General features: G+C 54.0%; 1 protein-coding gene across 1 annotated transcript in view; it reads left to right on the top strand.

Moving 5' to 3' along the window:
- Positions 1–14,216, top strand: part of ACOT7 (acyl-CoA thioesterase 7) — a 90,918-nt gene that overhangs the window by 6,190 nt on the left and 70,512 nt on the right. Inside the window, exon 2 of the mRNA XM_022598407.2 lies at positions 12,325–12,442. Coding sequence (XP_022454115.1) covers positions 12,325–12,442 — 118 coding nt within the window. The remainder of the gene's footprint in view (positions 1–12,324; positions 12,443–14,216) is intronic.

A 14,216-nucleotide genomic window follows, 5' to 3' on the forward strand; every position in this document is an offset into this window, starting at 1 on the left:
ACTCAAGCAAGGTTTAGCCCCTCTCTGTTCCTGCCATGACTGTTATCGTAAAGTGTCCAAAGGAGACAAAGTCCAGCTATTTACCCTGTTTCTCTTGTTATTTCTATCTCGAAGGGCAGACAGGAGGCTGGTCATAAATATCTAACCTGGAGCCCACCTATCTCCTGTCTCAGGAAATGCAAACAGGAGGCTAGTTGTAAGTGTCCAGCCTGAAGCCCACCTTTTTCCTGCCCCAAGAAATGTAAACAGGAGGCCAGTTGTAAATGCCTAGCCTGGAGCCCACCTATCTCCTGCCTCACTAGTTCCCCGACCAGGGTTCTAGGTATCGAACCCAGGCCCCCTGCAGTGGAAGCGAGAAGTCCTAACCACTGGACCGCCAGATAATTACCCCCCCCCCGCCACCGGCCCTTGTTTTGTTTGTTTGTTTGTTTTTTGTTTTGCGGTATGCGGACCTCTCACTGCTGTGACCTCTCCCGTTGTGGAGCACAGGCTCCGGATGCGCAGGCCCAGTGGCCATGGCTCACGGGCGCAGCCGCTCTGCGGCATGTGGGATCCTCCCGGACCCGGGCACAAACCTGTGTCCCCTGCATCGGCAGGCGGACTCTCAACCACTGCGCCACCAGGGAAGCCCCCCCAACCCCGCTTTTTTTTTTAAGGTGAGGTAATTATATTGTAGTTATGCTTTTTTTGAAAACAACCTTTACTGAGGTATAATGTATGTGCCATAAAATGTACCTATTTTTAATGTACGGTTCACTTTTGACAAATGTGTACACCTGTGTAATGATCACAGTTCTGACATAGAACTTTTCCACCACCTCAAAAAGTGCCTTCCTGGGGACTTCTCTGGGGGCACAGTGGTTAAGAATCCGCCTGCCAATGCAGGAGACACAGGTTTGATCCCTGTTCCGGGAAGATCCCACATATTGTGGAGCAACTAAGCCCGTGTGCCACAACTACTGAGCCTGCGCTCTAGAGCCCTAGAGCCACAACTACTGAGCCCGCATGCCACATTACTGCAGCCTGAGAGCCTAGAGCCCGTGCTCCACAACAAGAGAAGCCACTGCAATGAGAAGCCCACGCACCACACTGAAGAGTAGCCCCCGCTCACGGCAACTAGAGAAAGCCCACGCGCAGCAACCAAGACCCAACACAGCCAAAAATAAATAAATAAATAAGTGATAAATTAATTACATTTCTAAAACAAAAAAAAGTGCCTTCCTGCCCCTTTGCACTTGGTTTCCTCCCAGCTCTGGCCCCTGGCAAACAGGTATGCTTCCTATCACTAGTTTTGCCTTTTCTAGAATTTCTCATCAATGGAGTCATAGACTCAGCACAATGCTTGTGAGTTTCACACGTGTGTGTGTATGTGTGTGTGTGTGTGTGTGTCGGTGATTCTTGCTGTTGTTGCCTAGTAATCTTCATTATCTCTTTATCAGACAGTGAACATTTGAGTTCTTTCCAGCTTTGGGCAGTTATGAAAACAGTTCACAATTGCAGATTTCAAAACATTTAGGACGTAGCTGAGGAAACTTGAACGCTTACTTGATATTTAATGATATTAAACTGGGCTTCCCTGGTTGCTCAGTGGTTAAGAATCCGCCTGCCAATGCAGGGGACACAGGTTCGAGCCCTGGTCTGGGAAGATCCCACATGCCATGGAGCAACTAAACCCATGCACCACAACTACTGAGCCTGCGCTCTAGAGCCCGCGAGCCACAACTACTGAGCCCGCATGCCACAACTACTGAAGCCCGCGCGCCTAGAGCTTGTGCTCCACAACAAGAGAAGCCACTGCAATGAGAAGCCCATGCACCGCAGCGAAGTATAGGCCCCGCTCACCACAACTAGAGAAAGCTGTGCACAGCAACGAAGACCCAAAGCAGCCAAAAATAAATAAATTTATTTTTTTTAAAAAAATGTTAGTTTAAAAAAAAAAGAAAAAGAGGAGCTCCTTTCTGCTTGCTAGATGGGATGCTGCCCGATTCACGAATTGTTGAATAAAGCCAATTAGAAAAAAGTTATATTAAGGAGTTCGTATTTTAGGTGGAATAATTGTTTTGTGATTCTGTTTTTATTTTTATTTTTTGGCCACACCATCTGGCTTGTGGGATCTTAGTTCCCTGACCAGGGATCGAACCCAGGGCCCCCGGCACTGACTCCTAACCACTGGACTGCCAGGGAGTTCCTGTGGTTCTGTTTTCAAACGGAGTCTTTATCTTTCCGAGGGAATGCTGAGATATTTACATGTCGTGATCTGAGCGCAGGTTGGAAAAGAATTTCCAGACACAAGGCAGAATGTAAGGAAGGCAGAGTTTATTAAAGAGAAGCGTTGCTGCAAGAACAGCTGGCCGACTTCCTGGTAGCCAGGGAAAGTCGACAATGAGTATGGGTTGCTTGTCTGTTTTTATAGCCAGGGAACCTGCGAGTCATCTGCTAACTGGTCAGAATATGTATACTTTCAGCGTGCTGAGTGGGAGGAAAACTGGGCAAATGTCTTTCCTTATATGGGATGGGAAAGGGACAGGGCATGCTGCTTGGGAGGGCTCTGGGCCATGGCAGTGGTCCCATTGTGACAGAATGACGGGAGTCCTGTAACTGTTTGTTCCGGCAACATCGTCCCTTTGAGTTTATCTTCTTCTTTGTCCTTGGAGCACACTACGTTCCCCCCTCTCTTTATTTACAGGGCCAATTCTTTGGCCCTATTGGATACCCTACTCACGTCTAACCTACCTGCCTAGCTCCTTCTCAGGCGTTCAGGAACCCTTTTTTTAAGGAGAAGGGGGTGACAATCTCTCTGGCTACTTCCTGCTGGACAGGGGCATTGTGGGGCCCTGGGTCCCAATGCCCACTCTCTATCAGGGTATATTTACGGAGGGAGATGAGATCCTGCACAATGATTAGGCAGCTTGTTCCAGTGTATTCCGTGTGCCAACTGGCTGGTACTCTTGTTGTAGCACCATCTGGAACTGAATCTTTTGAACCTGTCGGGAGATGAATTGAGATAATGTGTTAATAATGCAGGGGCCAAACAACAAAACAAAGGCTATCAGGATTAATGGTCCCAACAGGGCAATAGCCATGTCCATATCTGGATCCCCATAGAGGAGAGGAGGTTGGAAAGCCAGCTTGGGGCCCTGTCCTGCTCTCTCTTTTAAATCTTCTATTAATTTGATGTTTTTCTTTAGAATCTGAAGGTCTTCTTCAACCTGGCCAGAGGTATTAATATAGAAGCAGCATGTCTCATTTAGCAGGGCACAGATACCCCCGCCTCAGCTGTTATAACATTAAGGGCCGTCCTATTTTGTAAAACCCCCTCAGCCAGAGAACCTGGGGCTGACTGCTGTTCCTCAATGGCTGCTACTGTAGCCTTCCAAGGTTCCTGGACCGTGATGGTGAGAGGGAGAACGCTCCTCTCTAAGAGGGGTATGCCTGCAAACCAGAAGAGCCCTCTAAAGACACTACATATTATTTCAGGCTGATCAAGAACTGGGTTATCATAAGCATGTCCCCACCAAGCAGCAGTTCATTTTTGTCTCTCCAGGACAGGTCTTATGGCCTCTTCGAGGAAGGATCCAAGGCTGGGACTGCCTCCTGAGGAAGCTAAATCCTTTGTAGTCATAATGGTCGCCTCTGGGACCACAGCAGTAATTGTGCAGGAGCCCCTCCAAAGTGTGGGAAGATCCAGATAGACCCCTTTACCACATAGAAATGAAAATCGGTGCCCCTCAAGGATACCCCTGCTGTGGGTCCCCAGAGCCAGGCTCTGACCTTTTGGGAGTTTTCCTCTGGAAATAGACTGGGGTCCCATGGCCTAGGATTAGATTGGGAAGGCCAAACTCCGAGGAAGTAATCATCTACACATGAAGGGGAGAATCCGGGCTCTGACTGATTGTGAGCGTGACCGGGGCACTGGCATAACAACTTTCTGAATGTTGGCTGAATTATGTTATATTTTGGAGGAGAGTCTTGCCGGGAGGTTAAACTAAGTAAGTGTCTGGTGGTCACACCGATGCCCACATATTTAGTTCCCAGGACCGAGCTGTTTATGGGGATATGGTCTTCATTAATATATTTCTTAGTCACAGTTTTCCTTGAATTTCCCCAACACAAAGTGAAATTACCTTCATGTACCTTATATTTATTTTCCTCGGACCAGGGATCCCACTCCAGGCTAGTCTGATTAAAATTGAGGGTGTAGTTACAAAGAGAGTCATTCAGCCAGCCCATATGGGTCCCCAACCATCCAGGTTTTGGAAACAGAGCTGTGCCTCGTCTACCCAAGCTTGGGCTGATGCCCATATCCTGTTTTTCTCTTCATGAGTACAACAAGTGGTCAGGACTACATGAATGTCTTGCCGGGTCAGGTCAAAGGCTATGGTGAGGGCCTGAAATTCCTTAATAAAAGTGGTGGGATCCTGACCGAAGGAACCTAACTTGTTTTGAATTTGGAAAATGTCCGACATGGGAAAGGGAACATGGACTCTAATAGTGCCCATGTCTCCATTTGCTACTTCCCTTAAGGGAAGCATATTAGAATCTGTTTCCTGGCATTGGGCAGTCCTCGATCTTGTGTGGGGAGGGAAGAGGGGGCTTTTGCCCTGATAAGGGGGTGGCTGTTGGGAGCTGTGGGTTGAGGCGGGGGCAGGGGCTGAAGCAAGGGGGGTTGATGTGGTGGGGGACAGGAAAGGTCGAGTAGAGGGTCGCCTAGGAGATCTGATGGAGAGGGAGGCAGAGGGGGTCAGGGGGATAAGGTGGCAACAGAAAGACACATGGTGGCATGAGCCCCTCAGCTCCGGATTCTGACTAAGGGCCATAAAGCTCTGGATGTAAGGAACCTCTGAGTCCTTTCCTTGTTTCCGGCAAAAGAGATCAAGTTGGAGGATCGTGTTATAATTTAGTGTGCCATTAGGAGGCCATTGTTCTCGGTCCCCCAGTTAATACTGGGGCCAAGCCGTATTACAAAAGAAAATGAGCCTCTTCTTTTTGAGGTTCTCAGGGTCAAAATTTTCCAGTTCCTGAGGATACAACCACGGGGTGAGTCTGGGGAGGCTCCTGAGACATACCAGAACCCATTCTTAGCCTATGTGCCATAGAATGGGGGTACTGAGAGTCACCGGCTGACAGAAAGGTGTCCCCTTTGTCCCAGTGATCTCTCTGTGCGACTGAGGCACAAAATGGGTCGACCGTCTCAACAATCGCGTCTGACCGTGAGAGGTGACCCCTGAGTGTGCAACTAAGGCACCTTGTGACTCGGGCAGGGAAAGAAAGAAAAGAGAGAGAGATTCCCGGGACCCACTGGGTGACCCCCGGCTTGGCGATGCCCTGAAACGTGAAAGGCACTCCGGGGACGGCTCAGAGGCAACGCCTAGGCTCCTGTAAATCAATCCGGATGGAGAAAAAGGTGAAAGTGTAACAGAGAAGACCGGCTGAGGAATCGGCTTCGTAGCCCTGCCGGGAAGGCGGCAGCCAAGGGGAGGAGGCTCAGTGTTCTGCTTGAACCAATACGCGCCTCACGGTGCACGGAAGCTGTCTTGCTGGGGACAGACGCTCTAACAGCCTGGTCCGTTCCGTGACCCTCTTATGCTTTCACGGGAGTCTTCAAGCGGCAGGCACCCTAATGGCTTTTAAATGCCTGACCTGTGCCCGCACGATGCCAATTGGCCTAGTCTGCAGTCAGGAGGAAGACAGAGGGACCCTCACCCGTTCTGGGCGGCAGTTACTGGGGCGAAGTGAGCATGGAGCCTTCGGAACACACCAGGGTGTGGCCCTGGCCAGAGTCCTCTGTTGCTTCCATGGCAACTTGCCTGTTCCCAGAGAGTCCCAAGGAATGAGGAGAGGAGGTGGGGAAAGAGATCCCCCAAGAGATATCCCCGTACGGGCCACCACAATGCTGTGATCCGAGCGTGGGTTGGAAAAGAATTTCCAGACACAAGGCAGAATGTAAGGAAGACAGTTTATTAAAGAGAAGGGTTGCTGCAAGAACAGCTGGCCGACTTCCTGGTAGCCAGGGAAAGTCGACAATGAGTATGGGTTGCTTGTCTGTTTTTATAGCCAGGGAACCTGCGAGTCATCTGCTAACTGGTCAGAGTATGTATACTTCCAGCGTGCTGAGCGGGAGGAAAACTGGGCAAATGTCTTTCCTTATATGGGATGGGAAAGGGACAGGGCATGCTGCTTGGGAGGGCTCTGGGCCATGGCAGTGGTCCCATTGTGACAGAATGACGGGAGTCCTGCAACTCTTTGTTCCGGCAATGTTGGTCCTTTAAGTTTATCTTCTTTGTTCTTAGAGCACACCACCCTGACTCCAGGCGCTAGTTCCCCTCTCAAGGGCAACGAAAGCTTTCAGTTTCCCTGGCCTCCCTCCAGGGATGGTCTACACGGGGCCTGCAGGTGTAGTCACCTGGTTCCCATTATTCTGCGCTTTGCCTTTTTTCATCTAATGGTGCTTCTCCTAGACCGTTCCTCCCTCTTGCTTGGGGCTGTGCACTCTTGTGTTGTGTGGATATAAGTTAATCTGAGTCCCTTATTGGTGGACATTTAGGACACGGCCAGTCTTTGCATGATAAACAGCTTTGCAGTGAGTAACCTTGAACACACTTGGTTTAATCATGTGTGAAAACATCTGTAGGGTGAATTTCTCTCAGTGGAATGGCTGGCTCAGAGCAGCCTATGCATCTGGAGTTTGGACAGATAACGATAACACCAGGTTGCCCTCCAGGAGGTTGTATCCACTCATGCTCCCCGTTCATCGATGAGCCTCTCGGGACAGGTGGGCACAGGCAGGGCGGTGGGAAGGCCTGGGTGTGCCTGGCCAGCAGCGCTGGTCTGGGCAGGTGCAGCTTGGAGCCCTGCAGGACAGTGGGAGATCAGGCGAGAAAAGTTCCGGATCCCTGAGGGCTTCGAACGCCTCACTAGGAAGTTGAATCTTTTGTTTTCCTGGCCACCCCGCACAGCATGCAGGATCTTAGTTCCCTGACCAGGGATCAAACCCACTCCCCCTGCGGTGGAAGCGCGGGAGTCACTGGATCACCGGGGGAAGTCCCGGGAGTTGGATGTTGAATCTTTATTCCATAGGAGGGGCCCTGGAGGGTCTGAGCAGGGGAGTGCACTCCTGCTTAAGAAGAGGGACTCTTGGGGCAGTGGGGTAGGCAGTGGGTTAGGGCTGGGAGGCAAGAGGCAGACAAAGAAGCCCCCCCACCCCTGGTCCCCAAGTGACTCCCCACATACCAGCCCTGCCTTGGTCTCCCCGAAGCCACCCCATCCCCCAGCACAGGTCCAGACGCCGTCCCCAGCCAGCCCCAGGCCCTTGTGACAAGCTCCTGGCTCCATCGTCCCGCTCCCCTCTTCACCCCCGTCTCCCCACAGGCTGCTGGCCAGCGTTGAGGGGTTGTAATCTGTTTCTGGATCCACCGAGCTCTCCCAGCACTGGGGCCTTCCCCTGAGATGCGCCCTCTTCTTGGAACATCCCCTGCCCCCTGTCCCTGGCTCAGCCCTGCTCCCCCTCCGGGACTTGGCCCAGGTGTCACGTCCTCTGCGAAGTTTTCCCCGGCGTCCAGGTGAGTGGCTGCCCCTTCTGGGAGTGACTCCTTGACCCGGGTCTGTGCAGCTTCCTTTGCGCTCCTGTCATCAGCTTTGTGTCTGCTCCGGAGGGGAGCAGAGTCCGGGTGGTGTCTACTTCGGTTAGCCATGAGCCCAGCCCTGGCCATCTCATCCTGTGCTCTGGGACAGGAGCAGCTGGAGTAGAAGGGGAGGGGCAGTGGTTGACATGGTGACATTCAGACGCCACTGCTGGGAGGGCGGGGGGAGTGGAGGATGGTGAAGAGGATGCGTGGGGTGTGGGCCTGCTCACCAGAGGCAGTGTCTGTGCCACCGGCTGGCTGAGAGGACATGAGGGGTGGGAAGCTGGCAGGGCTCCCTGGGCTGACCTTCCACTTTCCTCTGAAGTTTCTGGGGTCCAAGGAGCGAGGGAGTCACAGGTTGGCATGGGCAGAGGGGCAGAGAGAGGTGGGAGGGAGAATGGGTCACACAGAGTCTCCCCCCAGGACTGGGTCAGGCCCGCCACCTGCTCTGTCCCCCGCCCCCCGAGCTGCCCTGCGTGGGGTTGAAACATTTCAGCCGGGCGTGGCCAGTCAAATATCAGGAGATGTCGCGTTAGACTCTGGATTTTGCCAGCTTCTCTTGAAAACCCAGAGCTTCGGCATCCTGGACTCAGACACCTGCACAGCCGCAGCCGGCCAGCGTGCAAGCCCAGTATCGCCCCGTTGCGTCCCTGCTCAGATACCCGTGGGCAGTGCTGCGTGGCATTGTGCTTCGTCTGCTGGGCTGTCTTTTCTTCTTTTTTAGTAGTGAAGCACTTTTCATACCCATGTCTTTACTAAAAGCGGGAAAACAGAAGCTCCACAGAGGGGCCGCGTGTTCTCCTGGTGGCCCTCCTTCCTCCCAGTCCTGCCTGGAGGTGACACGCGTTAGGGGGAGCTCTGCGGAAGGTGGGTTGAGGAGGACCCTGCCCAGCAGCTCCTGAGCCCTTTGGAGGGAGGGAGGGCAGGTGTGGGGTCATAGCTCAGCATGCGGATGGAGGCCAGGAAGGAACCACAGTGAGGCCGTGGGGAAGGAGTCTTGATTTGGGGCCACAGGAAAAGGGTGAGTGAGCTGGGCTCTTGCTCCCCTGTGTCTGCGGGAACTGCAGAGCCGAGTCAGGGTCAGGTCCTGGGGGAAGGTTTGTGTCTGCGCTGCCTGCCTGGGTGACCAGCCGGCCTGGGGGGTTAGGATGGTCCTTGGGGCAGGACCCAGGGTGACCAGGTCGGGAGGGGGCTGGAGAGTATGCAGTCTGGAGCGCCTGGCATTTACTCCTAAGTGCCCAGGGATCCCGGGGGCAGTGGGATGTTGATGGCGTGGGGTCCCCAGGGACCCCCAGTGTGGCAGGGTGGCGCAGGCGCCATCCCCTGTTCTCCTATTTCAGAGGCCACCTCCTTATCAGTCCCTTCCTCCTCAGGGCCCTGCCGGATGCAAGCACTTCCTCCTGCACCCTGGGGCCCTCTGTCTGCACTTCTCCCCCTGGCCCTGCATCCCTCTGCACCAGCCTGGCGTGGGCAGCCCCACTTTACAGACCGGGAAAGGCAAACCCACAGAAAGGAACCAGGCTCTGCCAGAGGCAGGCTCTGGTACTCCTGGTGTCAAAACGTTTGGGTACTCACCTGTCTGGAACCCCCATCCAGCCCTTACTCCACCTCGGCATCCACCAGGCACTGGTTCCCGCACGCAGAGATGCACCATCTGGTCTTTACTAAGTTGAAAACAAATACAAAGGAAAGAGTCTGATACAGCAGTTTTGTTATTTGAATTGGCTACCTCTTAAGCTTAAAAAAAACCCACAACTCTGGTATAAGCTTGAATTTTTTAAACTTAAAGTTTTTAAAATTTTTAATTATTTTATATTTTCAGTTTTATGGATATATGATTGACATATAAAACTGTACAACATGGTGACTTGGCATACGTGTGTGTGGTGAAATGATCACCACGGTAAGTTCAGTTAACACCCATCATCTCACATCGCTATAATTTCTTTTTCTTGTGATGAGAACTTTTGAGATCTACTCTCTTGGTAACTTTCAAATATATGACATGGTGTTGTTAACTTTAGTCACCGTGCTGTACGTTACATCCCCATGAGTTATTTTATAACTGGAAGTTTGTACCTTTTGACCCCCTTCACCTGTTTTAACCCATCCCCCCGGAACCCCTCCGGCCTCTGGCAACCACCAGTCTGTTCTCTGTATCTATGAGTTTGAGCTTTCTAGATTCCACGTATAAGGAAAATGAAGTAGTTTTTGTCTTCTTCTGTCTGACTTATCTAACGGATCTTAACTGCCTTCAAGGTCTATCCGTGTTGTTGCAAATGGCAGTATTTCCTTCTTTTTTATGGCTGAATTGTACACACACACACGCACCATGTCTGCTTCATCCATTCATCCATCAGTGGACACTTAGGTTGTTCCATGTCTTGGCTACTGTAAATAATGCTACGGTGAACGTGGGGCTGCAGATATCTCTTCAAGAGAGTGATTTCATTTCCTTCAGATTAATACCCAGAAGCGAGATTGCTGGACCATATGATAGTTCTAGTCTTAATTTTTCGAGGAAACTCCAGGCTGTCTTCCACAGTGGCTGCACCAGTTTACACTCCCATCAGCAGTGCACAAGGGTTCCCTTTTCTCCACATCCTTGCCCGCACTTGTTTCTTGTCTTTTTGATAATAGCCATTCTAACAGGTGTGAGGTGAGATCTCATTGTGTTGGTATTTTTTTTTTTAATGTTTTTATTTTTTGGCCGCACCACACGGCGTATGGAATCTTGAGTTGCCTGGCCAGGGATCGAAGCCACGCACCCTGCTTTGGAAGCGAGGAGTCTTAACCGCTGGACCACCAGGGAAGTCCCCTCATTGTGGTTTTGATTTGCATTTCCCTGCTGGTTAATGATGTTGAGTAGCTTTTCATGTGCCTGTTTGGAAAAATGTCCATTCAGATCCTCTGCCCATTTTTTAATTGGATTGTTTGTTTGTTTGGCTATTCTGTGAGTTGTATGAGTTCTTTATGTATTCTGGATATTAATGTTTTCTCCCATCCCACGGGTTATCTTTTCATTTGATGGCTTCCTTTGCTGTGCAGAAGCTTTTTAGTTTGATGTAGTCTCACTTGTCTATTTTTGCTTCTATTGCCTTTGTTTTTGGTGTCAAATCTAAAAAAATCATCGCTAAGGCCTATGTTTTCTCCTAGGAGTTTTATGGTTTCGGGTCTGTGTTCAAGTTTTTAATCTATTTTGAGTTGATTTAAAGATCTTTTAAAGTGAACATTTGAGAAGCCAAGTGACGCTTCTTTCCTGTGCTCCGGGGGTTCCCCTGGTCACTGCTTGGGGACCGTCGCGGCTGCCCCTGAGCCAGTGATGCAGGTGAGAAGCAGGCGGCCTGAATGCCCGCACCCCAGGATGAGGGGGTGACATTTGGGGATGGGCGACAGGCACAGACAGCTGTCAGTCACCCCAGGACGTCGGTGCTCATTTGTTCCAGAAAGTGGCAGCTACGGCTCTTTCTTGGAGCCTCCAGCCTTCCTGCGGTCAGTTGGCTGACACTCAGAGAAGAGGGGAGAAGTGCTGGTGAACGTTTATGTCTGACTGTGTGCCAGGCACAGCCACGGAGCTTGTCATTTGCATTGTCTCGAGTGATTCAGTCTTCCCCACCGTCAAATGCAGTGCTTTTCTTCCTCTTTTACAGACAAGGAAGCGGAGAAGTGAGGGTTTTGGCAGCTTTGCTCAGGTCACCCAGCTAGTAAGAGTGGGAGCCAGGGACGATCTCTGAGTCTGCCTGAAAGAGCCAGACCCGGAGGGCAGTGGAGCTCCGTGGCCCAGAGTGGGGGGGTCCAGCCTCGGAGGCCACGCTAGCCAGTGGGTTGGAACAGGCTGGGTGGGCCCAGGGATGCTGGGCACCTAGGAACCGCACACTCGCTCATTGCCTGGTACCTGTCTCTGGGCCTGAGGCTGGTGCAGGCAGATTTCATCAGCCAGACTGGAGCCTGGGAAAGTGCCAACCTCTCTGGGGTTGCCCAAGGTAGGAGCACGAGGCTGGCCTGTTGGGACTCCGTGGATTTCACGGCGCTTCCCCACTGCCCACGGCAAGGAAATGGGGTGGCATTTCAGTCCTTCCTGACCTTCGGGAGCTCCCAGCTCTCAATCCCAGGGAATCGGGCCCCTCTGGTGCTCTCTCAGAGCCCAGGGGCAGGTGGCGAGCGGGCATTCACCTGCTGATGGGTCTGGATGCTGCGACTTGTTTCCAGTTCTCAGAACATCTGTGGCCGCACGAGGCCAGCTCCCCTGGGACTCCTGATGGAGGTGGTGGTCCTGGGAATTTGTCCATTTTCCAAGGGGTCGGAGCCCATGTCCTTGTGCTCATTCAGCTCTGCTGGTCGTTGGCAGTCCTGGAAACCAGGAGGGGCAGGTGCGCTGGGCGCCCCACAGCCGGGTCGCCTTGCTGCCACGCTCACGGCCTTTGCGGAAAGTCCCCGCCACCCGCCCTTCCTGGTACCTGTCAGGCCGGGTGCCTGCGGCCCTAGGGCAGGAAGGTGGAGACACGTGGAAACACGACCCTGCAGCCCCTTGTCTGGCTGTCAGATCAGCACCCACCCTGAGCAAACACACGGGAAGTTCTTTTTCCTTCTCTGGGAGCCGTCGGGCCCTTTGGAGGACCTTCTGCCCCTCCCCGGGGTTGCTGCTGTTCACAAGCGACGTCCTTCCCGAGGCTCACCCTGCTGCTTCTCCCCTCCCGCCCAGGATCATGCGGCCAGATGACGCCAATGTGGCCGGCAACGTCCACGGAGGAACCATTCTGAAGATGATCGAGGAGGCAGGGGCCATCATCAGCACCCGGCACTGCAACAGCCAGAACGGGGTGAGCGTCACGTGGAAGACCCCGGGCCCTGGGGGCCTGGAGTCCCCTCTGGCGGTGCCGCACCCCTGTCCACTGTCGGGTCAGGAAGGGAGTTTGGGTGGAGGCCAGGCCTGGAGCCTTCCCCGCCCCGGTCCCTGGGCCTTGGGGGGTTTTGGGAAGCTCCGGCTCTGGACTGCGGACCCCTTGCATTGGCAGTTGGTTTGGGGCTCAGCGAGGAGGGGTGGGGACCTCCAAAAACTCAGCTGAGAGCTGCCAGCTGACAGAGCCACCTTTCCAGCCCTCCCGCTGTGTTCAGGGAGAGTCAGCTTCCTGAGCCCCCGGGGGCCCAGCCCCCCCAGAGCCTCCATGGGCGGCAGTTAATCCTGGGTGTCACACCGCCTGGACCCGGACCCGGACCCCTCCCCTGCTCCACTGACCCTGGGTCCACAGGCAAGTCTGGGCTCTCCCCTTGGTGGCTTCCGGGCCGCAGAGGCCCGCACAGACTCCTGCGATGTTGCCGGCTCTCCTCCCGCCGCCCAGACAAGGCCAGGCTGGTGGCTTTAGGCTTCAGGGCAGCTGCGGGGAATTCAGCCCGTCATCTCCTGCCCGGCCCCCAGCCCTGCGGGACCTGTCGTTCTCTCTGAAGCCCCCCTCGGGTGCTGGAGGAAGGAGTCAGTCTTGTACCCCAACTGCCAACTCGGCACCGGGCGGGCACGGAAGCGACTCCAAGGAAGCCTGAGGCCTTGTGCACCTGGGGGCCCCAGCGAGCCACTTGCTGTGCCATTGTCCTCCAGGCCCAGAGGCCGATTCCACGCCCGCGCAGACTGTGCATGTGCGCATGCGTGTGCACGTGTGTAGACTGAACCGAGCCGGGGTGAGTGTGTGTGGGTGGACGTGAGCCTGGGGGCCTTCACCTGGGGAGGAGTGAGAGTGGGTTGGGCTGGGGGCCCTCCATGTGAGGAAGGGGCTCTCCCGCCTGCTAAGAGTTCGCCCTTGAAGTTCTGGGGCAAACCCGGCCACGTTCAGAGAGCGCCCTCTGGTGGCTGTGAGGACCGGCCTGAGCCCGAGGGGCCGGGGCTGAGGTGGGGGCCCGGCCCCTGGTAGACCCTCCGAGAGGGGGACGGTGAGGGTCCCAGCCAGGCCTGGCAAGAGAGGCTGGACGCTGGGAAGGAAGAGCCCCAGGACTTGGGAGGGAGGGAGGCCAAGTGGGTGACAATGCCCTGGTAACCGCCAGAGTTCAGTGACCACCTAGGGTTTTGCAAAGCTCTGTAGCATTTAGCTTGTGTCGTCCTCACGACACCCCTTAGAGGTCGAGGTGGTTATTGTATTATCCCCACTGCACAGATGAGGAAGCTGAGGTCCAGAGAGCTTGGATACTTGCCTGAGACTTATTTGTTCTCACTCGTTCCCCAGAGTGAGCCTGGGTTGCAGGTCTGGCCTGTTGGCCGGGAGATGCCTCTGGGCTGGTGGCCCCAAGATAGCGATCTGGAATCCCAGGCTCAGGAAGGGGGCGTGAGCCCCAGGCAGCTCCAGGGGGCTGAGGCTGGCCTCTGAATGGCTCTGCTGGGGCTCTGGGTGCGCCGGGAGCACTGCCACCCACACTCCCTTGGTGGTCTCATCCAGCCTGTGGCTCTAGTACCACGACACAGCCCCGAGGTCCTCTGTCCAGCTGGTGCCTCTTAGCTGGCTCCCCCTGGATGCTTAATCCGCCCTCGACCTGGATGGGCCCCAAAACACACTCGGGGCCCGCTCCCAGGCTGCTTCTCCCACGGCCTCCCTCTGCTCAGTAAATGGC

The sequence above is a fragment of the Delphinapterus leucas genome, chromosome 1 (assembly GCF_059928025.1).
Source record: "Delphinapterus leucas isolate spDelLeu-1000000601 "Yukka" chromosome 1, BTC_Dleu_Yukka2, whole genome shotgun sequence".
Lineage (NCBI taxonomy): Eukaryota > Metazoa > Chordata > Mammalia > Artiodactyla > Monodontidae > Delphinapterus > Delphinapterus leucas.